At 29.2% G+C, this 27273-nt stretch overlaps 1 protein-coding gene across 1 annotated transcript in view; it reads left to right on the top strand.

Moving 5' to 3' along the window:
- The window catches only part of LOC123298621, a 267853-nt gene that overhangs the window by 232501 nt on the left and 8079 nt on the right, over nucleotides 1-27273 (top strand). The window contains exons 12-15 of the mRNA XM_044880707.1: nucleotides 7173-7282; nucleotides 13645-13809; nucleotides 14910-15017; nucleotides 18139-18282. Of these exons, the coding sequence (XP_044736642.1) occupies nucleotides 7173-7282; nucleotides 13645-13809; nucleotides 14910-15017; nucleotides 18139-18282 (527 nt within the window). The remainder of the gene's footprint in view (nucleotides 1-7172; nucleotides 7283-13644; nucleotides 13810-14909; nucleotides 15018-18138; nucleotides 18283-27273) is intronic.

Below are 27273 nucleotides of genomic sequence, written 5' to 3'. Positions count from 1 at the left end.
ACACCTATACCAAAATTTTGCTGGAGAATCAATATTGTTACAAACTTGGTACTAAACTTAGTATACCTTGATATATTTCATTTATAAATGGCATAAAAATTGAAACTCATCTCATACTAAAATGAGAAAATCCCTGTTGCGTGAATAGTAATTTGTATCATATTTAAAGATCTTTTTTGATTTACTACGAGCGTATTTTAATATTGAAATAGGCGAAAAATTTATTAAAGCAAAGGGTGTGACTTTCTTTATAGGAGAACTTAAGCTAAAGCTTAAAGGTATGTATAGGCATCACTCTGAAAAGCCAGAGCGTAAGCTACCAGAGTCAAACTGCTAAACTACCAAACCAGTGCCTTAAACTTCTGTTTAATATCTAAGTATTCATGGTGTCCCAAAAGTAGCGAAACTCCTAGAGATCATACAGTCGACGGGAAAAATAGAAAAATACCATATGCGTCGTATTTTTTGACGAGAAATCGAATGGTCAAAGTCATATTCATGAATTAGAAAGCAATAGTCAAAGTCATATCTAAAATATGACTTAGACAGCCATCACAATGTACTGGATTAGAGCTATACATTCTGTTCATGAAATTCAGTGTACACAAAGCTGCTAGTATGACAATGCTGGGGCATCACAAGAGGCATATAATCTAAGTGCGACTCATCCTGAGACGATCACTACAAGCCAATCTTGCCTAATGTAGTTTGACATTTTAAAAATTATATTCACTAATGATATTGTTGAAATCAATCTTTTACAGACTGCCTGTATATTATACAACAATGTAATAAGTATAATTACAGTCTTCCCACCCTATCATCGTTAAATTTAACATGATTCCATTATCTTTTAGTCTAGAGACAAACACCTGGGTGCTACATATATGATATATTCGCAAACTGGAAATAAATCATCACACAAAACTTTTCGTGATTTAAAAAGTTTAATGTTTTCAATACAGAAGAAAAAGCTGATAAGTAACGTGCCATAAATTATGTGACCACTTGAAATGTTTGTTCACATCTACATATTTTAGGTTTGCTTGAATTCTTTCTACATATGTGTTTAAATAAAAGAAATGTCTGTAGATGACACTTATTCTATAACGATTAAGATGTTCTTTTGTCACTTAAAATATAAGTATTATATGAAATAAACCAATACTTATTCGAAGTAACTTAAATTTTAATCGAAGTAATCATCTGAAGGTATTATGCAAGATAATCTTTATACCAAGTATACATACGGTATTCTATAATTGATTACACTCCTTCTTCACTTTCTGGATAAGCTGACAAAAAGAGAAAGAAAAAGCTCTTTTCCAAATTTGTATCTGAATCCTAATTTCGGAGCTACTTAACCAAATCAATTAATATAAAAATTCCCTAAGCAATTCGCTAAGGGAATTCCCTCTGAGATTGAAAAATTTTTCTTAAAATCGAATATTGCATTTTTAATTTTTCAATAATTTTTAATTCAAAAAATAAGAGTCTAGAAAAAAATCACAAAAAGTACTTTTTTGCTTAAAACTGGTCAAAAAATACAAAAATATGCGTGCCTATTTTTCATTATTAGCCAGGACGATAAACTTTAAACTTATGGAATTTGATAAAGAAATAAGAAATATATGGCGTATCGTATTTTTGAATGTTTTATAAATTAAGATTCAAAAATTTAAATTCAAATTCAATTAATCGATAATTTTGAACTAAAAATATAGTATACAGTCAAACCTGGATAAGCGAGAGTTTAAGGGAGCACAATCTCATTCTCGCTTATAGAGGTTTCTCACTAACTCGTTTTTCGCAAAGACTATAGGATAGACAAGAAGCAGAAGTATAATTATAAGTGACATCTGGAGTCTGAGGCGATCAACTATTAAGTTTGTAGGCCTTTGCGGGTATGGCTATTAAGTTTAACTACTTTGCGGGGGTGACTATTAACTATTAAGTTTGAAAGCCTGACTCGGTAGAGGCGCTGAAACTCGTATACTACGATTTTACATTAGCTCATATGGGCTGCTTCTCCTCTATCCTATGCTCTTTGGTTTTTCGCTAATGCAGGTACATGGGTAGCGTTCCTCTCTCATAGAGGTACGCAGCAATAACAAGTCACAGCAAGTAAGAATGTAGTAAATATGTAATATGATAAAATGACTGTCGCTTGTAGAAGTATAAAATGACTGTCGCTTATAGAGGTATCGATAAGTAGCAGTCTCACTTACGGAGGTCTATGAGGGAAAAACGACTCTCTCTTACAACGAGGTTTCTGTTTCTCGCTAATAGAGGTTTTGGGAGCTTAAAATGACGGGTCCTGGCTATTACTCTCACTTATAGAGTTTTCTCATTTATCCAGTTCTCACTTACCCAGGTTTGACTGTATATATATTGTGTTAAAAACCTTGACAAAAATAAAATATTCCTAAATTAAATAATTAGAAATTATTTATATTAATATTAATGTAGAGTAAAGATGACAATTTGGGATTTCTTAGCTCAGAGTAATGGATAATTTTCTGTAAATCCATTTCCATTAACAATGTTAAAATGTTTTGTTTGTTTTTATTGCCTGATAGAACTCAAAAAATGTTTATGAACTTTGATAATAATTAATTTCTCAAACATACAGCGTGAACTTTTGGACCGCTTCAAATTTTTGTATACGATTGTAAATGGCATCGAAACACGTTAATTAGAAGACTCAAAATACCATATTTACTTTTATATATATGTACATTATTAATATTAGTATTATTAGACATATTTATTTTTATATGTGATGATTATTTCCATATGTTCAGGAAATTGTTCAGTATATATAAATTTTTCTTTCTGTAAAGGCTACTTGCAAATTCTTCTTACATTTTTCGTATTAAATGAGCTGGCAACAAAAATTAAAATATTTTCTTTGAAAAATTACATTCAAATGAGAGGAAACTACATTTTTTATAATTTCAACAACATAAACTATAATTTACAAACAAATAGGAAATCATAATTTTTTCATTCTTAGAAAAAAACAAGTGAAAACAAACAATTGACTGAGTTAATTGTTGAAATACCATTTAGAGACAGTTGATGACGGAATCGTTTGTTTTTTGACGTGATGTTAGTAAAGAAAGATATCCACACTCTTGGATAGCCACACATTCATAACTGATATTCCCATATAATACCTACTCTAAAATTTGCACCTTATTTGCGCCCTCGTGGGTAAAGAGTGATGTCTATAAAAAAAGTGTCAAACAAAAATTTATTTTAAATAAGGAACATTTTTTACATTTAAACTTTTGTTCTATCTCTAACGATTTTCAAGATGGGTCCTACGGACCCAAGACCTAATTGACTTATGTTGCTCATTTACGAACTCGACCTCACTTTTTACGTCCTAAGCACGCTATAAAAATGATGAAGAGATATAAATGAACTTGATATCTCTTTTCGTTTTTGGGTTATCGTAATGGCAGATAGACAGACAGACAGACAGACTGACAGACCGACAAGCGGAAATGAACAAATGAAGTGATTTTATCACAACCACGCAAAAACACCTATAGCAAAATTTTGTTCGTAGCATCAATATTTTTAAGCGTTACAAACTTGGGACTAAACTAAGTATACCTTGACATATACATATACATATATGTATATAGTATAACAATTTTCTACGATTATAGTTTACTAATGCGAATTTTCCATTTAAGATATTAATGCTTCATTTTAGACCTAAATAGTTGTTTTCTGGCCCAGGTCAGAGGATTCATGGGAGGGAGCGATTTTTATTGCATTGGATAGATTTTTCTAATTCTGGATATATATTTTGTTGGTTTTCAAACCAAAGTACCTTTCTCGCGCTCTTCGAATCTCCCCATATTTATTAAATGCCTGTATATTTAAAATATATTCTACGTTTCTATTTGGAGAAATTTTTGAATAAGCATTTTTCAACAGGTTGACATAGCTTTATCCGTTTAACCTCCTGATATATTATCCATATTTATTTCATAATAATTTTCAATTGGCAATGTTTGAAATCAGACAAAAAGAAAAACTATTTTCGTATTAACGGGATCATAATTATTTGACAAAGGAAATTTAGCTTGGCTTTGCTTAAAGCTATTCAACAATTGGTCACCAAATGTCATAAACAATGACATGAATATTTAATTAAATCAATTTCAAGCACAATCATGTTTCTTTAAGTACTTATTAATAATACAATAGTTCAAATTTGTCCTAGGGCTATTTGCCGTTTTCAAACACAATTTTAGTAGGTACCTACTATATACAACAAGTTAATTTTGTAGGTATATAATCGAGGAAATAAAACCGAAAAAACAGTCTAACCCAGGAATCAACTCCTCGGTAGCAGATTTTTATAGAAGCCGGTGGAAAATGTTTGTCTGTTTGCAAAGTAATATTCATATCAACGTGCTTTTTCGATTTACACCGATACTATGGGGTAGCGGTAGCCTGCTGGCGGAACCACATTCTCAGTATTTAATATTTAAAAAAAACTATTGTTTTATACATTTAAAAAAAAAAGCTGGATTTTCGCTGAAATCTCGTTCTTCAAATCTATATTTCTCCAAAATATCAAATCATTTGATTTTCTAATCAATTTCAGATTATTTTATATGGACTATATGGAAATATAGGAAATTCCGTGCGAAGGAACAATTATGAACTATCATAACTTTAGTAAATCAGATTTGATTTACTTCCAATGCTTTAAAAGTGCTTTTTTGAACTTTTATAAGCGTTGGTTCGTTTTCATTTCGAAATTCATTCATTTTTCCCTTGTTTGTGAGTGTATATATTTTGGAAATATTTATGTTCAAATAACTTTCATTTATGTTGTCTTCATAATCATTAAAATTTAACTTTATTGTAAATAAAAAATTTTTAAACTATAGCAACATCGAAGGTGTAAGTTTGGTACAATAATTTAAAAATTAGTGTTTTCTTTTGGTATCTACAAGCAATCTAGCTAAGTTGGCAACATATGGAAAACTTTTTTATTAGGAGGTTCGTTTTTTCCTCAACGTATCCACCTTCATGTTCTATACATGTAATAGTTCAGAAGTGTTTTCTTGAACCGTTTCCCTCATTATCTGTTCAAAATGGTCTACATTTCTAAACGACCATTAACATTCGTCAATTCAATCAAACTTTCTCAATTTTGTGAACACTCAGTATATTCGAAGTCAAAAGTGAATAGCTGAATGTTAATATTTTTGAAAGCAAAGCTTTTTATAAAGAATACATTTTTTTCGTTAACCTTATAATAAAAAAGTTATCCATATGATGCCAACTTAGCTAGACACCCTGTGTTATATATGTTGCGCCCTTTAGTGTTTGAAAAGTTTCCTAAGTATTTCCCTATACTCACTCTTTAGTTTCTGAAACACTTCTTTGAGAGACCTTACTTATACTTAAATGCATTTTATAAACCACTCTTAGGACCTTACACCTTTTAAGCAAATGTGTGTGTATCTATTTATCCTCCTTTCTTTTTTCATACTGCATTGCAAAAATATACTTAACTCTAAAATTTCCTAAAAACAACTTTAGATGTAATTTACAACTTATATTTGAAAGCAAATTTTTCACTACACAAAGTCATCTATTTGGTTTTAAATAAAGTATCCTTCAATGGAGAAATTAGGAAAATCCGAGCTCATTGTACTAAATCATTTAATATTTTCGAATTAATGTATAAAAATCGACATTTTTTCCAATCCCCAATATTATGCTTTGATTGGAAATATCATAATAGTACAGCTCACAAGCTTGATGAGATTTACATTTACATGAGCTGACGCTAATCATTTTAACATATCTACTAGCACGTACGAATAAATTAATTTAATAGCTTATCAGGAAAACTAACATTGCACACGGGCTATACACTTTTTTAATACATATTGATGCAGAAATTTTTTTAGTTGATTTAGGATAAGGCCTAAATAGTGACGACCAACGGTTAAACTAGCGTACATGCTATTCTTTTTTATTCTGTAATAAAGAAATGTTCCATGAACTATAGTGAACTGTACAGAAATCCTCTCTAAATGGTCGTCCTTCTTAAGTATTTAGATCGGATACCAATGAAGAATGCATACTTGAAACTTCATGCATGGCTTCCGTTTAACGAGTCTACCAAACTTCCCTCTACGGTTATCTTCAAAAGTGTTGCATTTTCAAATGACTATACGGACGTCATATTTGAGTTATCGGTCTGAAAAATATAGCAAGGAATTTGTCGGAAACTATATAACATTAATTACAAACACTTGATAACGTTAATAATTATTTAACGACAAAATATTTTTTATAATACTAAACTGATAAGCTTGTCTAACACCTCGCACATGGCGTACTTAAGAGTATTTTTGTTTTTCAATACATATATACTTAGTAATGTTATCAAGTGGCCATAGTGTCCGAAAAATTCCCTGTTGTGTTTTTTCAGAACGACAATAATTTCATAACTTAAATATGAAGTCATCATGCACATTTGAAAACGCAGTACTTTCGAAAAAATCGAAACGGAAAGTTCGGTATACTCGTCAAAAGGAAGCCACTCGCGAAGTTTCAAGTATGCTTTTTGCATTGAAAAATACCCGTGGTGTCCCACGGCCTGATTGATTTTGATATCAAAATGATTGGAACTATAATAGATGCGAATTGAAATAGTTTTTCAATTTTGCAACGCAACATCCTTTTGGGAGAGCGAAAATTATCTAAGTGAAGTTCTAGCCGTAAAAGAAATAACAATCATCTCAAGACTCGTTGTCATATTTTAATACCTTTAAAATATTGGAAAATAATTTTTATTAAAATATTGGAAAATAGTTCAAGAAGGTTTGGAAGTTCCTCTCATTATTAAAATTCCTCCAGACTTCGATTTAGGACAAACCTCGATTAAACATATACGAAAAATTTACAAAAATATCAGTAACAAGCATTGGCAGCTTTTGACTAATTGTACATTTTTAGTCTATTCAATAGTGATAACGGAATTCGTAATTATATTATTTAAAGTAAAAAATCACAGGACTTAAAATATTCTGAAACTAAATAGATGACTTTGTAAAATGCAAATTACCAAAATAATTCATATAAAATTTTACTAATAAAATATTTCGTGTTTTGATTTTTTAAAGGAGAAACGGTGGTGGTATGCGAAATATGGGTGAATCAGAGGCACACACCTTCCAAGAATATACATACAAAAAAATTACGCCGTGTGATGTATGTTCACAAGTGTTACGAGGTAATAAATAAAACTTTTATTCATATACTTATATATAATTTATTTTTAATTTTATGTTTTTAGTACAGTTCAAGATGTTACAAATAAAGGAAAATGAAAGAAACCGCTCGCATTTTGCTAAAACCTCGTAGAATGTTTTTCTTAGGTGTCAAATATCATTAGTAATGCATGAGTTAGTGGTGAAAATATTTCCATTTGTTAATCAACAATGAATTATTAATTCAATGGAACTGTTAATGTTAAAGTTGACTTACAAAATTAATAAATAGGCAACTTGAATTACGTATACGTTATACATGTATAATAGTTTTCGATTATTTGACAAACACTTAACATTTACGTCATACAAGTTGTCTATTCTAATTTTTTAAAGTGAACTTTAACATTGATCGTTTAATTGCATTAAAAATTTATTGTTTATTAGTCAAATAGAAACATATACACCACTAACTCATGCCTCACTAATGATATTTGCCACCTTAGAAACACATTCCATGAGAATTTACCAAAATGCGAGGGGTTTCATTCATCTTCGTTTATTAGCCGATTTTTGAAACATCTTTTACTGTACTATTTAATTTAGGCAATTGAACGAAAACACTCAATAAAACAGAAAAATATGCTAGCGCGTTCATCTTATATTTTTTAACTAAAAATAATGAATTTTGATGCTTTGATGAATTGGGACACTGAATCGAATGAAAATGTCCCGTCGTGGCCATAAAGCGGAATCGTGGACTAATTAATAATTTGTATACAAAAAACGATTTGTATACAAATTATATTGAAATAAAGAACATATTATAAAGTACTATTCGATTCACCAAAAAACAAAAAAATTATCAAAAAACAAGATAACACCAATATATTTCCGAATTAGGTTAGAATCGAATCCAAGAACCCATTAAGTTTTTATAATTTGGCGTTAACATAATACTTAATAATACAAAAAAAAATCTCCATTTGATTTCAAGGTCTTAACAATTCACACGAAACCGTTTTTGCACCAATGTTATTGACTACGAATGTTAGCGGTTCACAGAAAATTTGGATTTTCTCAGTACATATTAGTATAATGAAATTTTTTATCATAAGCAGATTTAACATTTTTCGATATTTACTGATCTACTAGTTGCACATTGCAATTATCTCATTAACTTTAGCTCGTCTTTTCCGACACTACAGCCACAAAGTATCGGAGAGTCAACTATCTTTCTATTAAAATTAACAATTTTAACCTGCCGGAACAATTCAAAATTTGTCGATTTCATAGCTAAAGTAGTGCAGCTCTCCCCATATAGTCTTTGCCCTGTGTTTTTAGGATACCAAATAACTTAGCCTGGATAAATTTTAAGAGAGGAATAAATAATTTCAGAAAATGCACGCTGGCTTTATTACTATATCGATATTTTGATGAAATCGAAGGGAATTTTGCTGAATAAAAGTTATGTCCATGTATAATTGAAAAAAAAAAATACAAGTTCAAACAAGAAATTTATCCCAAATGAGATTATTTGTAAAAGCCCTCCAACTATCTTGCAAATAAAGCTAGGCAAGAAATCACGCCGATCTTCAAAAGAGAACAATAAAACAAATATACTTTCCACTCACTATACATTATGGTATACGTATGGTATCAAATTTTAACGAGTGTTGGCAAGATTTTCTATTTGTTGATTTTTATCGTTCATTCGCCCTTAAAAATTTTACATTCAAATCGTAAAATTGTGTTCTTAATGTCGTCATCAACAAAACATACATACAAGTATTATCATCATTCAATATGCAGATTTTACTACAGAATATTACTTTTTAATCTGATGAGATTATTTCATATCATTAATAATGTTATAGTTTTTTTTATTGACTTTTTATGAGTTTTACATTTACGATAGAAATTTACAAGACTTGACGAGATAATAATTACTTATATCGTACTATTTTTATTATTTGCAATTAAACTTTGATACAAATAAACAAATTATGATACGATTGTAAATTAAAAATTGTTGTTTAGAAGTTACTGACACTTGTTTGATTACGAAAGCATTTGTGTTTTTGTTTTTATTATGTTTAACACATTTTCATTAATTCACTTTTTTTTGTCTGTTTGTTAGTAAAAATCTCTTGTATAAGTAAATTTCTTTTCTTTCTCTATTGTTTCCACCATATTTTAAAATTGAAAATTTAAAAGTATAAAATTAAAATTAATACAAAATTTGGTATTCCAGCTAAGAGATAATCTATTTAGCGGTTTTAACAAAACTCACATCGTTAAACCTGTTATTCACAATAACTTCAATTCACATTAGTATTAAAGTTCCAGGAAGTCGAAAGATAAACCAGAAAGTCGGGAAATAGTAACATTAATGTAATTATACCATCGAATTTTCCATAATTAACTATTAAAATAAAAATCTTTCAAATAAATTTAAAAAAAAGATATGCTCAAAATAGTCGAATTTAAATGAATACGAAACAGCTAATAAAAAAACGATTGAGAATCCCCACGACTCTTCTAAAATGTTCAAAAATGTTTCAGATAAAAGGTACTCAGAAAAAACGAAGGTACTTTTAGCTAAGTTAATATAGATAAAAACAAGTGAAAACAAACAATTTACTGGGTTAGTTGTTGAAATACCATGTATAGACATTGTTGATTACTCTGTCACATTACACATAAATACATGTCACACATATATAACTGATATTCCCATATAATACATACTATACAATTTGCGCATAATTTGCGCTCTCATGGGTAAACAGTGATGTTTACAAAAAAATGTTTCAAGCAAAAGTTGTTTACTTTTTTATAAGAAATATTTTTTTAATTTTAACCTTTTGTTCTATCTCTAACGGTTTACAAGATGAGTCCTACGGACCCAAGAGCCAATTGACCTATGTTGCTCATTTACAAATTCAAATTTCATCTTGATATCGTTTCTGAGTAATCGTTATGACAGAGAGACAGACGACAGACGATAGACAGACAGACAATCGGAAATGGACTAATTAGGTGAATTTATGAACAACTAAGTATACCAAAAGTTTGTTCATAGTATCAATATTTTTAAGCGTTACAAAATTGGGACTAAACTTAGTGTACTTTGATATATGTCATAAACATGGTATATAATAAAAGTCTTACAACCAATTTGAATCAAAAATAACTCTTATAGTCTAAGATCCCGCGGCAGAATTACTACGTTCATCAAGTATACTAATTCTTCAGCCGTATCTTGTAATATTAAAAAAGGATTTAGAAACAGTATTTAAAAAATTATACTACCCTCCACCGAGAGAAGATTAAGATCGTGATATTCGTTTCAACCAATTTTTTTTCTAATATATTTAGCTTCGTTCGCAGGATACACTAAGTTTTATAACAATCAGAAAGTATCCATTTTACATTTCGTATACATAAATTATTTATAAAAATAGTAGATATTTATGAAAATAGAAAATTTTGAATAGAAAACCATAAATTTTGACTATTGTTGTCTATTTTATACATGAAAAATTTTTATACAAAGTACGCTGAGCTTTACTAACCCATTCGTGTATAATAACAATTTGTGTACTAAAACATAAAGTAAATAGAAAGAATTTTATGCACTATAATAAATTTAAAACGCAATAAAAAAATCTTTTATCTTTGATTAAACATTCAACAAAAGAATGTAAACAATTTTCTTATGGCCACCTAAGAGGATTTTTGAAACAACCTTTTACAATAAAAGATTTTATTTTAGTTTTCCTAAAGTAAAATATCTCTCAGTAGAGAGATAAGTAGATTTAATTTTATCTAACATACATCTAAATGTTTTGATGATTAATAATAAATTATAACAAATGTTGTTTGTTCGTGTCGACAAAAATTTGTCAAAAAGTCACATAACACAAAATATATAAATGTCTAGAAACAATATATGTAAAAATTTTTTTATTAAAAAAATTAGGTCAAAAAATCCCACCTTAACCATTTTTCGAACATAATGTATACATCTTTTTAAAAATACAACATATGCAATGACATTAAAAAGATAACATCAAAATTCAGAGAAAAATAAACACATTTACATAGGTTAAAAACAAAGTTTTACTACAAAATTTTTCGTCCATTTCTCGTCTCGTGTTTTTATTATTATGTAAATATGTTTACCCAAACAATATATATACTCAGAAACGAAAATGTCAATACATTATTTATGAATCGCTTACATTACAACCATGAAAAATTGAAACAATCTGAAATTATGTACAACCCTAGATTTTCACTTCCACTAGAAAACGTTGCTGCATATACACAGTGGTAATTTAAAAATTTTCTATCCTTTTTTTTCGAAAACAATATGGAAAATTATGAAATGCAAAGGCATGTATCGGCTCATTTTTAGGTGGAAAGAAAATACACTAATTTTCTATACGAGGATGTCTTCATAGTCAAACAGGAGACAACTTTGGTAATTTTAAATGGAATAACATTTCTTTGTAGCAAATTTACGGTTATTAAAGACTAAAAACTGTAAGAATAATTTTGTTACCTGATTTTACGGTTATTTGTGGCTAAGAACTGTAAGAATAGTATAAAAAAAAAGTTATTTTTTTGATAAAAATAAAGATCTTTAAAAAAAAAATTATCTTATTGAGAATTTTCTTGGTAGAAACTTTTAAATCCAAAAGTGCCTGAAATCAGGTACAAAAAATTGAAAACTAGGAGAATTTTGATTTTTGTCGTAAAGCAAAACGACCCCTGCCAATGAAGATGGTCTCGTTTAAAAAAACTAAATACTATATTTTACGCCTTAATAATGAGCTAATGAACCAGTATGTGTTTTTTCGTTTTTCTTATATTCCATCCCATTTTCGAAATATACGTCTGAAAACATTTCAAAAAAAGCACTTTGTTATAATACTCCCCAAAACAACCTTTAACTGAATGGAAAACGATCCTGTTTTGAGGATGAATTTACAGATACAGCGATTCTTAAAAAATCTGAATAAAGAACAAAAACAACGTTGGCATTAATTTTAAATTGCCCACTATTATAGAGTATTTTGAGCTAAAAGAAACAGGACTAATTTGGTTAGTAACATTTTTTTTGCCTTTTGTGTGACGTTGAATCTTCGTTTTTGAGAAACCAATAAAAATCTGCCATCAGAGCTGCCCCCCCCCCCACCGTCCTTGGTATTTTATTTCTATTGGTACGCACATCTTGATGGAACCTCTCTACTTATTCATCACCCACCGCACCAAGATTATCGGAAAAAAAGTCTAAATGAGAGTGTAGAAATTTGTATATTTTATTTCATGTTTATCCTTCTTCAAGTATTCGGAGACACTTATCGTGCAAAAATAACTATCATTTTCATGATTGGAATGCTCTCGCCACAACATAGGAACAACAAAAGGCATTTTCTTTTGCTTACCTTTTATCCACTTTGAAAAGCCCTTCTTAGAAGAAATACAACACATTTGAGATATTCACGACATTTCAAGTACTCCAATCGTAAGTCCAAAATAGGAGCAGTAAGCTGTTTTTATCCTTTTCGTATTTTTTTTAGATTTGTCTCTACATAACATTCGTAGAGTTCGTACAAAACGAAGTGGCACCGAGCAAGAGAGAGTGTATGATGTATATGTATGTGCACTCGTATCTACACTCTCTCTTGCTCGGTGCCACTTCGTTTTGTACGAACTCTAACAAAGTTTATTTAGTGGATTTTTACATCTTTTTTGATCACAAACCATATTTTTATACCTAAACATAATTTAACTTGAAATAACACACACACAAATTGTTGATTCGTCATATTTTGAATAATCTGTTGTGAGGACTTGTGTGCAGATATTAGACCTGTCACAACACTTTTATGACTTGATGATGTGTGAAAGATGAAAGTAGTGCAACAAAAATATGTAATTACTGTTCTGGGTGTCAAACCCTTGTTTTCTAGTGAATTGTTGTATCTCGAAAAGGACAAACAATTTTCATTAGTATCAGATTAATTTATATCGTCTACGAAATCTAAGATATGAATTACAGCATACAATCGTTTTGCATAATTTTTTATTGGACTTCGGCTAACTTATTAATCCTAGAATAGATATTTATGAAATAAGTTTGCCCATAAATTTTATTTTGCACTTCGTACACACATTACCCACGTTAAATTCGTATACACATTACTCATGTTAAATTTATTATATAAAATACATTACTCATGTTTTGAATTCATCATTTTCTAGTAAAAAATACACAAAATAATTTCAAACTGATTAAATTTTTCACACTCATGTGTCCTTACACCTATATATATTATTCACAAAGATTTTTTTGTTTCCTTTTAAAATGTAGGTCACACCCGACAAGGGTTAAAATGCCGTGTCTGTAAAATGAATGTCCATGTTGATTGTCAAGAGAAAGCAACACGGTGTCAATCAAAATCAAGACTATTACGTCGACAAAAATCAACATCTGAAATCGATACACGTTTCAATGAAGCTGCTGTCGAAGAAGAAAGTAAGTACCACCATTATTTTATTCATTTTTATATTTTAGAAATAAAGAACCATGCAAGTTTCTTATTATTTTTTATAAATTTTGAAAAAATTTATCGCTGACAATTCACGGCTGACAATTTCTCACCAGCAGTTTACCATCGTACGTATCATTTATTTTTTCCTTAGCAAATGAAATTTACAAAATTTAAAAACCAGTGACAAATGTTTCGGATACGGAACCTTAAACTCGCTCTTGAAACATAGCTAAGAACACTCTCCGTTAAATTATCTTTCAAACAAAACAGTAAAAATCAAAATCGGTTCATTCGTTTGGGAGCTACGATGCTATAGATAGGCAAACACATACACACATACATAGCGGTCAAACATATAACACCCCTCTTTTTGGTTCGGGGGTTAAAAAAATTAAAATTTTAAACAACTTAAGTTAAAAAATTATTTTTCTTTAAGTGAACTTAAACTCTTTTATGAACGTATTAAGTTTCCCAAAAGAAGTATAGATATCGAAATTTAAAAATAATAACTAATAAGGCTTTCATTTCTTGTAGTCTTGATAGTTTATTTCGTGTGCATGCACAAATAGATACTAACGGGTCATTTTCCTCAAATTTGCAACACTTTTAACAGTTCTGACAAACAGTTTTTAAATTGCATAGCTTCCAAATATTTAGACCAGAATTCTTAACGATACTTCTACAAATTCTTTTAGGTATATCCCATATTCCCACTCTTTCTACGATACTGCCATTTATTTATTAATTGAGCGCACTTCTGTCAGGAAAAAAAGGTCCAGTCGCACACATTAAATTGTGTTAAATATACATCTATATAAGAAATTACCCGAATTTCACAGATAAAATTTCTATAAAAAAAACATTTGTTTTCACAAGCTCGTAGCTTTCGTAGCTAAACAGGCTTAACACAATGAAATTATCGATTATTTATCATAGACTATAATTGGTTCCTGTAAAATAGCACGGTGCGATGGTAAACTAAACAACCGATAAGCAGAATGTAAGCTGTGAATTTTGTGTGTCAAATTTTTTTGTCTTCATTTTTTTATTTTTAATATACATTTATTATTTTATTTAATTAAAGCATCTGAATTCGATGGCGAAGATAATTATTTCACGTATCCAAAAGTCAATAGGCAATTATCATTCAAAGATACACATAGTAGAGTTACATATATTCCAACAGAATTAGGTAATCAATTGATATGACGATTAATAATTATCTAATTAATCTAAATTGCACGTTCTGTGATGATTATTGATTTTCATTTTATTGCCAATACCAATATTGTTAAAAATATTACTTGGTACTTAAACAATTAAATGTTTCAAAAATTTAATTACTAACAAATTCATCATTAGTCGTTGTATTTATCAAATTCACAGCTCAAAGTGAGGTCTGTTGTTTATGAAACTACAAACTCCAGACGCAATAAATAGCAAAGCAACTTTTAAGCTTCTGGCAAGCATTTTGTCAGACAAGAATTTTGCGTCACTATAAGATGCAACGACAACATTTGGGGTTAATAACATTTTTATTATTTTCCTTCGGAACCATTAAATGTTTTAGAGGTTGTCAACATCTTCTTGTGAGGCTAACTTCTCTAAAAATTGAACAAAAAAAAAAAATATCGTAGTCAATCTTTAAAATACAAAAATTTGTTAAATCCTCACGTATTTTTCATAATCTAATTTACGTGACAATTAGAGAAGTTTTATTAAAATATAATAAACGTGACTATATTTATGTTAGTTTGGTAGAGACAACATGTATAATCTCTTTGCATATTCAACATACAGAGTGTTTAAAAAAGGGATAAAGAGTATTAAAAATTTGGAACCCGCAATATTACATAGGAAAACCTACCAATATATTATAGTTTTAGTATGACTAGGAAAATTGCTGCCTGTGAAACTTTTTCAAACCACCTCCAAAATGTTTTTTGGATCATTCTTATCAAAAGCTCTCGCAGCCACAAAAATTATTAACGGGTAGTTTTCAAGCTACGAGCAATCAAAGCTACACATACATTATATTTATACAGTCCGTTGCACGAGAACTACCCGTTAAAATTTTTGTGGCCGTAAGAACTTTTGGTTAAAATGATCCAAAGAACATTTTGGGGCTGGTTTAAAAATTTTCACAGAAAGTCATTTTACCAGTCATATAGGTACAATAAATATAATGTACTTTTGATCGCCCGTAGCTCGAAAACGTGGCCGTGAGAGCTTTTGATCAGAATAATCCAAAGAACATTTTGGGATTGGTTAGAAAATATTTCAAAGAAATCGAAAATTGCGGCATCTTTTCCAATTTTCTAGCTATCAAATTATATTAAACCTTTATGTAAACTAGATTTGATCCGAAAATGTCCCTTTCTAAACAATATAACCACGAGAAATAATAATGAAACATAAATTGTACAATAAGCACCCTTCATTGTTAACTGAAAATCATGTTTAAAATTCATCACCTCTTTTTCGAGATGTTAGGTCTCTGATGTTAAACATAAAAGGTATTATGATTATTAACGATCGACGCAAACACTTTTTAAATTTAACATTTCATTTTTGAAAGAGTTTTGCTTTCCTGCAAAGTTAAGCTTTTTCACCTTACAAAAACAGATGCATAACCAATTTCATAGTAAACCAAGCATTTATCTATATACCTATGCATTTTTTATTGTTTGGGGTTTTTTACCGCATGGAATTACCGAAAGCCACACAATTTCTGTGAATTTGATAAAGACAATTTTTAAATCATTTCATTTCAAAATATATCCACATTTATTCGTTTCATAAACAATTATTTTAATATAACAAAGTCATAATCATCGCTGATCATCATTTTTAATTTTCACAAAAATGTTATCACTTAAACAATATAGAAAGTCCTGAAGTGGATTTAATATATCAAGTATTAAAACAAGCTACGGATTTATCAAACAATTCAAAGCCAAATCGATCAAGTCCATATGATCAACAGCAACAACAAGAAGCGCAAAGATCTCAAGTCCCTGAACGGACAAGTGGAAACAATGGACCGATATCGGGCGCGGGTAGTAGTGGCAGTTCGTCAGGTCAAAGCCTACACAAATTTCGATCAATTGCAGGAGCTGCATTAAATGTACAACAACGTTCAATCACCGCATCATCATCCACAACATCCAATTTGACTGTATCTAATCCTGCCCCACATTCAACCAGTTCAGGTGTGAACCGATTTTGTCTCGTTCAAAAACTTATCCAAAATTCTACTTTTTTAATTTTTGTTTTAATATTGGACTTTAGCACTATTTAAGTTAAAATTGAAAATTTTGTTTTTTGGGCCCTGATTTTGGAGTATAAAGTATCTTTGATTCCCGTACCTTTCCAAGCCTTACGTTCTTTTCCAGCCATGAAAGTAAATTGGATATTCTTCGAGTTTCATTGTCACACGGTTTTTTCAGAAAATCAAAATACATCTTCCATAATAATTCATTGAATACATTTTCAAAATCATTTCAGGTCAAGATATGGGTTGTTTAATTTTATCTGAAGTTTTTGTAGCCTAACCTAATTACCTAACATCGAATTTTTTAATTCGCTGGTTTTGATAGTTTTTGGAGTGAAAAGTGTGGTTTAAAAATTTTCTTTTGTAAATAACACCAAATTTACGAAATTTTGAAACTTTGTCGTAGCTATCCTTGTAAATTTTATGAATTTATTTTTATTTGTTCACCCAACCCTGGATACAAGCTAGTGCTAATTTGTTCAAAATTTAGCTAAGAAATGGATAATAACATAAATATTAATAAAATGATCAAATTGTTTTGACATTGGTCAAAATATGCAAGAAATTTTTATCGTAGTGATGCATATTGCCTCCTTCAAGCGTGGTAGCTACGCCACTGATTAAAAAACATCGCCTTCTAACTTGGGTGTGATATTTATAAATTTATATATCAAGAATAATTTGTACTAGCTTCGAATTTTTTAATATTTGTACATACACTTAACTTACCTCAAAAATGTTCACAAACTTATAAATTGAAACAAATTTACTTTAAACTTTAAGTTTGAAGTTTTTGAAATTTCCTCTTTGCAACTTAAGTTTCTAACAGCTTGCGAAAATAAAGAAGTCGTGTATTCTCTTAGTGGAAGCTTGAAATAATCGTTTCATGCAGTGATCATTTTCACATAGAGAGTACAACGATGATACCTTTATTATTAACCAGTTAATCCAAAAAATGTAATTTTGTGTTTTAAATTTTGAAATTCGAAATACAAAATGGCTTTAAAGTTCGTTATTTGATTGTAAGATATTGTCCCAGATACTAAGCCAATAAGTGGTTCTACATCGACTAGTGATGGTTCAATGCGACGTCGACTGTTTGCGGGAATGAAAAGTTTAACTGGGTTCGGATCCCGATCAAGACACGGCTCACCAAATAGTCGCTCCATATCGTTACCAGAAAGTATGATAATCACTCACAGAATACATAATAGATCATTGCGAAAGAAAAATATTAGAGTTTTTTCTTATTTTTTTTCAATTAATTCGAATCGTGGCAAAAAGTTTGATTTACTTTTTCTTTTTTCGAAGTTTATAACTTTTCTATCTTTCTTTAAATAAACATAACCATGTTAAAAATATCAAATTAAACCATTGACACCGAGGTTTCACTAATTCTCTATTCCAACTAAACAAATCCTTAAGTTACACACTTTTACCAAATTACACTGTATGCAGTATCAATATTAACAGATCTAAAAACATAATAAAAAACAATGCTTAAAAACATTGATTTCAAAATTTTGTCCTCCTCCCTCAAATCTTATGGAAATTGAGAACTTCATCAAATTTTCTGATATTAAAAATTATAGCTCTTACTTTCCTGAGCAAAAGATCAAGAGTGTGAATTGTGAACAAGTTGCGGAAATGACTGATTTTGAAGATTTGGAACTTGAACATCGCAATCAGCATAACTTTTCTACTCGTTAACCTTTTTATATTGCAACGTGTGTGTCCCACAAAAATTTAAAAATATTTTGTTTCAAAAATTGACAGTCCACGGTTTTTTTTACAAATACAAACTTTTTTGAGATTTATAACTAACAAAAGTTAGTTGGAAATTCCAGAATATATAATAGAAATGTTTTCAAGAAATTTAGAGAAAAACTTTATTATGCAACACCTATAAAATTTTGTGTATGCAGAAAAGGATGAACAACATGAACCCAAGGATATCAACACATACCAATTAATAGTATCCAAACTTTTCTATAAAAAGCAAAATAAAAAAATTATTTAATAAAAATGTTCTAGGGGTTGCGATGTTCAAACATTCACAACTCAAAAATCATTCATGGCTCAGGCTAAGAATATTGAGCTTTCCGCTGAGAAAAGCCAAAAAAAGCCAAAGCTACAATGTATGTTATTTTCAGAGAATTTAACTGAGAGCCAACTTCGAGTATTTGATCACATGATTTCAACACTTAAAATGAAAATCGAAATTAAAATTACAAACTCAGGTTATCAAATACTTAAATCATCATCATTGGCCTAAAAGGATCACATGATCCACGCTCACTGGCCAAACTAAAAACGCAATTTGTCGAAAACTTGGAAAAGGAAAAATTGTGTTCATACCGAAACACCAGTGAGCAGACTGTCACCAAATTAGCACCGAGAAAACTACACTATAGGAGTAATTACAATAGGCTAATTCACACTGACGATGTCTACTTGGTAGTCGAAATACGTATTTATATAATACAATCTATGATATATACCTATGTAATTGGGATAAAAGGGAAATTTAATTCAATAAAACACACACACATTGTAGGTTTAAGTTTAAGAAAATCGAAGTGTTACATTTAATCGTGTTTTCCAAGTGATTGGATTATAAAAAGGTCTGCGATAAGGCTTAGAAAATCCCAAATTTATCAAGGTTTTTCGTAAAGATCTTGTTCTTTGTTTAATGTTAGCCATTACATTCTGTCAAAGTTTGTCCGTAGATTAACATCCCGTCGTGAATACAATGGAAATTCAACTGAAATATCCTTTGACAATTACGCATTCCTTTTGAAAAATACTAATTATACTTATATTTTTATCAATCCTTCTCCCAATTTTCTGTAATTCTAATATTCCTTCATAAAGTTTGAATAGGGAATGAAACTCGGTGGGTATGCTTGCGAACTAACTAAATTATTTCATCATTTTTAACAAGACTCATGGTTATTAGCCAACCATTTTTTAAATTTTAGAATTTAGTTTTAAAGTTTACAGCATATAATTTTCTAAGAACAAATTCGAATTAACTAGAAATTTTATAGCGTAAACTCGCTTTAACAAAAAAGAGGAATTGTTGTTAAATATTATTATTAAAAATTTATTTGAAAAAACATGATCAAACAATTTTCACCTTCGGCGATTTATTTTAACTCTTTTTTCATAAATTTTTTTCCAACAAACTTTGTTTATTTATTAATATTTTCCAACAATTCAATTATACTCATTTTTTTTTAAACTTTAATTATTATTTTTATTTTGCTTTGCTTCTTCTATTCGTCTTTGATATTTTTTTCATTTTTTTTAAACAAAAAACTGTTCGAATATATCGATCTTTTTATATGTTCATTAGATTTGAAATGTAAATTCACAATTCCCCCCCCCCCTTTTTTTAAATAAGTGTGAAATGCATGAATATATATACATGTTTTTCTAGAGAACTACTAATCGTTGAATGTAATTAATTTTTCCTGTGCTTTGATACTTATGGATAAGTCAATGTTTTTTGGGATATATTTAGCTTGCATATCGTTGTTTTTCAGTTTTGTTGTAAATGTTTTTCTAATGAACATATAAGATCTGTTTTTTAACGAAAAGAGATTTTAAAAAACCGTTTCTTTATTATATACAATAATACAGAGTGGTTTATAAATACGCTACGAGTTTTTATCAACTCGATTGCCGATTCTAGCGACAAAAAAGATTGGTTTCATCTATTTCGGGTTAAAAGATGTTAAAAATTTAAATTTTATTCACATTGCGTCCGAATTTCACAATTTTTATTAGAATACAAATTTTTTGGATAAATCTTTTCTTTTAAATTCGAGTTAAAACTATTTTTATAAGAGAAAATCGTAACTCTTTTTTGAATAAGTTCTAGCTAGGTCATTTGTGTATCGAAAATTTTTCCGCTGTTCCTTTTATGAGTTTCTATTCAAAACATTTCGTAACTTATTAAGAAAAAAAATTGAAGACTCAATCAGTGACTTTTAATGCCAATGAAAAATCGTGTAGTTGGAATTTATTTGAAAAGAAAGGCTAATGTTAAAACTCTATAAACAAATAAATAGTCAATAGAACTGATGAAATTTAAAAACCGGTTCTCTAGAAAAAGCCGTAGTTCACTTCATCATAATATGTTTCATACATAAATTGCATAGAACCACTTTTCATTTTCAATGAAAAGTTTCAATTTGGCAAGATACAAATTTATTTATGTATATGATATACCTAATATTTAAAAAAAACCTATAATAATATACAAATCATTTTCAAAATCACCACAATCCGTCGCTGAGTAGGATGATGAATTTAAAACAGAAAATATTAAAAAATGTTTTCCAATATTGGTTATCCAAATATATGTGGAACCGTGATTCTACATACCAACAATTGTTAAATAAAAAAACCACAAAATTTTATTAAACAACGTTGACGTCCGCTTACTTTCAAATTTATCTGTACTTTTCGAATAATAATATTCCGTACCAATTATTAGTTTATAGGCTATTAAGCTGAAATGGCAGGCTTCTAAAAATTTTCTTCTTATACAGGATGGGTCATTATAATCTATGCATCTGAATATCTCGCCAGAGGCGCCAACTATTAAAAAAATGGCCGTTATAAAAATTCTAGAGTTTGATGGGGCAACATCGTGTTCTGACCTCAGATTTAGCCTAGTTTTTCGGGCTTCTTTAATAGCTAAATTCTAAACGGTAAAAGATAGAATATCACTTTAAATTACAGATAGTTGGTCCTCCTAAAAAACTAACATTTTTCATCTAAACCATTTTTTTCAAAAATCGCCAGCTTTCGGGGGAAATGTGACATAAAAGTCTGTCATTATTGCATTTAATCGAAAGAAAAACGCTCATTACGAAAAAATACTTTAGCCAAAAGTTGTCTAGGGCAATATAGATTTCGATTGAATGCAATAATGGCATATTCTTAAGTCGCATCTCCTCCAAAACCAACGTTTTTCCAAAAATGTTTCAAACAAAAACGGGTTTTTATAAGGATCAAATTTCTAATTTAAATTGTTTTTCTATCTCATACTATTTTGAATCTCAATTGACTATTAAAGCAACCCGAAGAACTTGATCAAATCTGATGTAAGAACATGATGTCCCCCATCAAACTCTACAGTTTTTGGCCATTTTTAATTGATGACGCCTCTGGCGAGACATTCAGATGCATAGATTGAAATGGCCAACTCTGTATATGATATGTAATTACGAAAGCATATCAATTTCCAGTAACATCTCACTCTCATCCTACGATGAAACCTAAACAATTTCAAGCGTTTTTATACTACTCTGTATAGTTGTTACACATATGCACCGCCAGTGGCGCTACAACACATGTCAGTGCGATACATATATGAATATGACTTATGCTAGAAACGTTTTAAAATATAAAAACTAAAATAAAAAACAGTATATGATCGAACTTATCAAATCGTGTAAAAAGCCCTAAAAGCACAAAAATTATGAAAAACTAGTCAAATTTAACTATCACTAGTTTATCCACTCAAACAGAAATATCACTCAATCTCACACACAAACACACAGACACTAATATGCCGTGTATTCTCGCTTACAAAATGTTCCAGAATGATAGACTATTCGTACAGATATGGGCAAATTTATGGAAAATATTCGGCAAATTTATTTTTCAACCATTAAAGCAATCGGAATGTGATTATAGAAAAATAGTTTCGACATATTTTTGTGTGTTTTAATGCCATATTTCGGGACTTTTGTGATTAAGAAAGAGCTCGGAAAATTCTATAGAAAATTGCCATATCAAATAAACAAACAAAAAATTTCACAAAAATTCCAAAAACCATGCTTTTATTTTGTAACAAAATTTAAATCCCTCTTAACTCTAATTAACTCTGAGCGTTATCCAAATTTTAAAAAAAAAAAAAGAAAAAAAAATTTACACTATTTCGTTAATATACAAGGCGTTATCCGAATTTCAAAAAATTAAAAATTTTTTGTCACGGTCAAATCGAAAAATATATAAACAAATTGAATCACAGGGAAGTTGGACTAGTAATATCAAATCAGAACATTACATATGATACACTTGAACGTTTGTTCAAGTCCAACTTCCTTGTGATTTAATTTGTTTATACATTTTTCTAAATGTATATTAACTAAATAGTGAAAAGTAAAAAAAATCACTGTTTTTTAGTGACTAATTTGCTAGTGATAAGTATACCACTCTTTGAAATATTGAATAGTCATTATTTTCACTATTTCAAACATAAAAGAGTATAGAATTAAGGGGGGGGGGGGTTTAAATTTTCAGAAGTTACAAAATAAAAGCATGGTTTTTGGAATTTTTGTAATATTTTTAAACTTTTCTTCTTTTTTTTTTTTAAGAAACTGCCGAAGAATCTGCCGAACTCATTCTTAATCTCAAAAGTTCCGAAATCCTGCATTAAAAACACACAAAAATCTTTCGGAACTTTTTTTCTATTGTCACAATGCAATTGATCCTCTGAAATCAATTTAAAAAAATTAGTAATTTCTTGTTTTAGTCAGTATGCTTTCAATGGCGACCCCCAAAAAAGAAAAATTATTACATCAAGTTATTTTTGCAAAAATTACTTTTCATAAATTCAACTATTTCTGAAAGATTGTCCACCAATTGCGGAACACTTTGTATACCCATGGTATTTTTTTGCATTCGTGTATCGTCCTAAAATTCAATTAGTAAAACACAGCATGCTGTGATCGCTCCGAAAATCCTCTTTATGTTCGCACTCACACATACCAACACACTCAGTGTAATAGTATTGATTAATAAATGTTTTTGAGTACAAAGAAAACATGAAATTTTCATTTAAAAAAAAAAAGTGGCATTAATAATTTTATAATAACATTTCACATTTTCCTGTGCTTTTTGTTTTCCTAGACTACTAACAAAATATTGTGTGGTTGGAAATATCTATATGTTTTTGTTGTCCAAATTGAATAGAAATATTGTTGGGGTTGTTATTACAGAACGTGGGTCAACATCTGGACAGGGGAATCGGCCATTTGGTCAACCGTTATGTTTAATGGTGCCAGAAGATACAAATGGAAAAACTAATTTTAATGATGCTCATAGTAAATCACCAAGCCCTTTAAATCATAAATCAAATACAAAAACATCCTTAAAACGTTCTACATCCAAAGCAAAAAAATAGAATTACTATATATATATTAGATTTTTTTTTGTTTCGATCTCTTTATGATACCTCCTTAAATCTCTGTTAAATATTATTTATCTTTCTCCGTGTAAATCAATTTTTTTCTGTTTTTGAAAATAAAATGTGTATATTATTCTTATCTGATTGTTTTGTGATATCAAATAGCTTTTTTGAGACCTTCATGACCTATGGTTAATTCTGTGATAAAAATAAAAGAAAAAATTACACGTTTATTTTAAGTTTTTTTTTTTTTTTAATTTGTTTGCAATATAAAAACAAACAACCCCCTTCCCCCAATCAAAACACGCAATAGTTACACAGCCAATTGAATACCTGAAAAAGTATTACACATATAAATGGTTTATACACATATTAAAGATACAAATCGTACGAATTTTAATTTAACCCGTCAGTACTCACGTTATGAGCATTTTTCTCACGCTCAATTTAAAATATAAATAACTTTAATTTTATCTATTTTCGAATCATGAATTTTTCATATTTTTTCAATCTATCTTCAGCTTTTAAAAAGTCCTCCAGAAATTGTAAAAATTTCTCTCATCACGAAAGTAAAGGTGTAAGCAACAAAATATTAACTTCAGAAGTTTTCCGGCCCAGTTCTTGTAATTTTGTTAGTTTATTACAAGTCGTACTCAGTAAATTAAAAAACTTGTGATTAAAATATGGTGGAATTAGTTAAAATGAATTTAACTATTTAGATTATTTCTCTGCTATAATATTTTCACTTTCAAAAATCATTCAATAATCACGTAATCAAACTATTTCAAATTAGGTAGTGCATTAAAAAATAAATTCATATAAAATTATGTAGAGGTTATGATTTACAAAGTTAAATAGTATTTAACGAGCGAAACATTTAACGCATGTGCAGAATACGTGAGCAAAATGCTGACAGGTTAATAATTTAGTGGTCGTACCATACGTAATCGCAAAATCTTCTGAAAATGATTGTGACATGTTTTTCAAATAAGGTTCCGAATGTAAGCTCAAAGAGTAGGTTCTACAAATTCTTACAGCAAAAGTTAATATCAGCACGGAAATTCGTTAAAAATATTTTTGTCCCTCCTATAGAATTGGAAAATTTATATTGTTTTTGGTAATTTTCTGAAGAAGTACTAAGAAAAACAAACAGTCTTTCAAATAAGTAACCACTTGAGCGAGAAAATAAAACTTTATAAATCTCTGTCTTTAGTTCTGTTTAACTTCCTTGTGTTAGCATTTTTTGATAACGTTTCTGGAAAACGTTTCAGTGAGTAATATAATATTTTCCTAGACAAGTTTTTAATAATTTATACATCAAGCACTTAATGCAATCTATAACTGGCTGTGATAAACAGAGTAACAAACGAAATACTTGAGTATCTTGTAACGATTTCATTTTTTCCCACTGAAGTAAATAAAAAAATTGGTGAAGAGCATCATATGTAAGTCAGCGAGTGTTAAGCATGTTTTGGTTTTCGAAAAAAAATGGTGTGACTTTTGATTTCTGTTGGTTGAAATTCAATTTGGGTTGATTCAAAGCGGGTTCAAAATTTCATGCAAATTTTCATAGAAACATTTATGCGAGAATATCGTTATTCAAAAATATTTATGGCAGAAATATTACAACCTAACCCACAACTGGTTTTGATAATCTCACACTTGATAACATAATTTAATTTGAATAATTTATGCATGAATTAATTTAAAAGTAAAAAAGAAAAGTTTTAACGAGGACACAAAAAATTAAAGAAAAATACTTCTGCCATAAATTATCATCTTAAAATAAAAAAATTTCCCATTTTCCTGATTGCCATACCATGAAAAATTCCTGTAGTGTAACATTTAATAATTTTTTTTATTTTTTCAAAATTCATTCTTTGTGTTTTTTGATTAGTGTGTCGTTAAAATGTCGTAATTTTTTTTTTTTTTAATAAAATTGCTTGCTTTAATATTTTTGCTTAAAATAATTGAAATTAATTTTTATACCTAAATATACTATTTTTAATTAAATATAATTAAAAATATTTTATTATTTTTTAATAATTGAGTAGAGGGTATGATGTTTGTTGGTTTTGTTTTTTGATTTTCATCAATTGATATATACAGGTTCAGGATATCATAGGTTCAATATGCGCACATCAACTAGTACCCAGTTCTTGAATACACCATCTTCAAATCTGGACAGTCCAACTACTGGTGGTCGGTTAATAAAATTACATCTTATATAAATATATTCAGATTTAATTAATTTAAATAATGCTAATTGATTTTTTTTAATCAAGAAAAAATGTGAATTCAATTTTTTCAAAAATTATTAAATTTAAAAACGATAATTTTTTGTTTTGTTCCAAAATTAACACGTCTCGAAATAAAACATGTTATTTTATACTAGTATATGCTGTTATTATTAGTATTTGAAAATTAAGGTTTTTCCCGATGAGATAAAAAGCTGAAACGCGGGATTTCTATAAATCAGATGAAAATACAATTGTATGATCAAGAAAATGAAAATATGGAGCATAATTAATAAAATTAAAAAATGATATTTTCTTCGTATCCCTTCTGTCATATTACGGTATATTATTATTTCAAAAAGTGGGCTTTAAAGTAGCAAAATATAAACAGTAAGCAGTTACTCGCCCAGTTCCCTGGAAGATTTCAACTTTAAAAACTAAGAGTACTCACTTAACCCTCCCCCTACATAACAGTCACTATATAGACAATGTTAAAGTCGAGAAAATTATGAATTTTTCGAAATATAAAACACAAATTTTTCGTTACCCACCTATAAGTATTTCCTTTGGTTCTAATAAAATTTTATATACTTCCTTCGAGGGTGAAACAACTGTAGCTGTTTAACGTGCTAAATAGAGAAGCTGGTAGAGCCGACAAAATCGTGACTGTTTTCTTAGGTTCAAATCAAAACTTGTATATTTCCTCCGATGTAGAAGCAACTGTAATGGA

This window comes from Chrysoperla carnea, chromosome 1, assembly GCF_905475395.1.
Source record: "Chrysoperla carnea chromosome 1, inChrCarn1.1, whole genome shotgun sequence".
In the NCBI taxonomy this organism is placed as follows: Eukaryota; Metazoa; Arthropoda; class Insecta; order Neuroptera; family Chrysopidae; genus Chrysoperla; species Chrysoperla carnea.
This window is presented reverse-complemented; position numbering and strand designations above follow the sequence as displayed.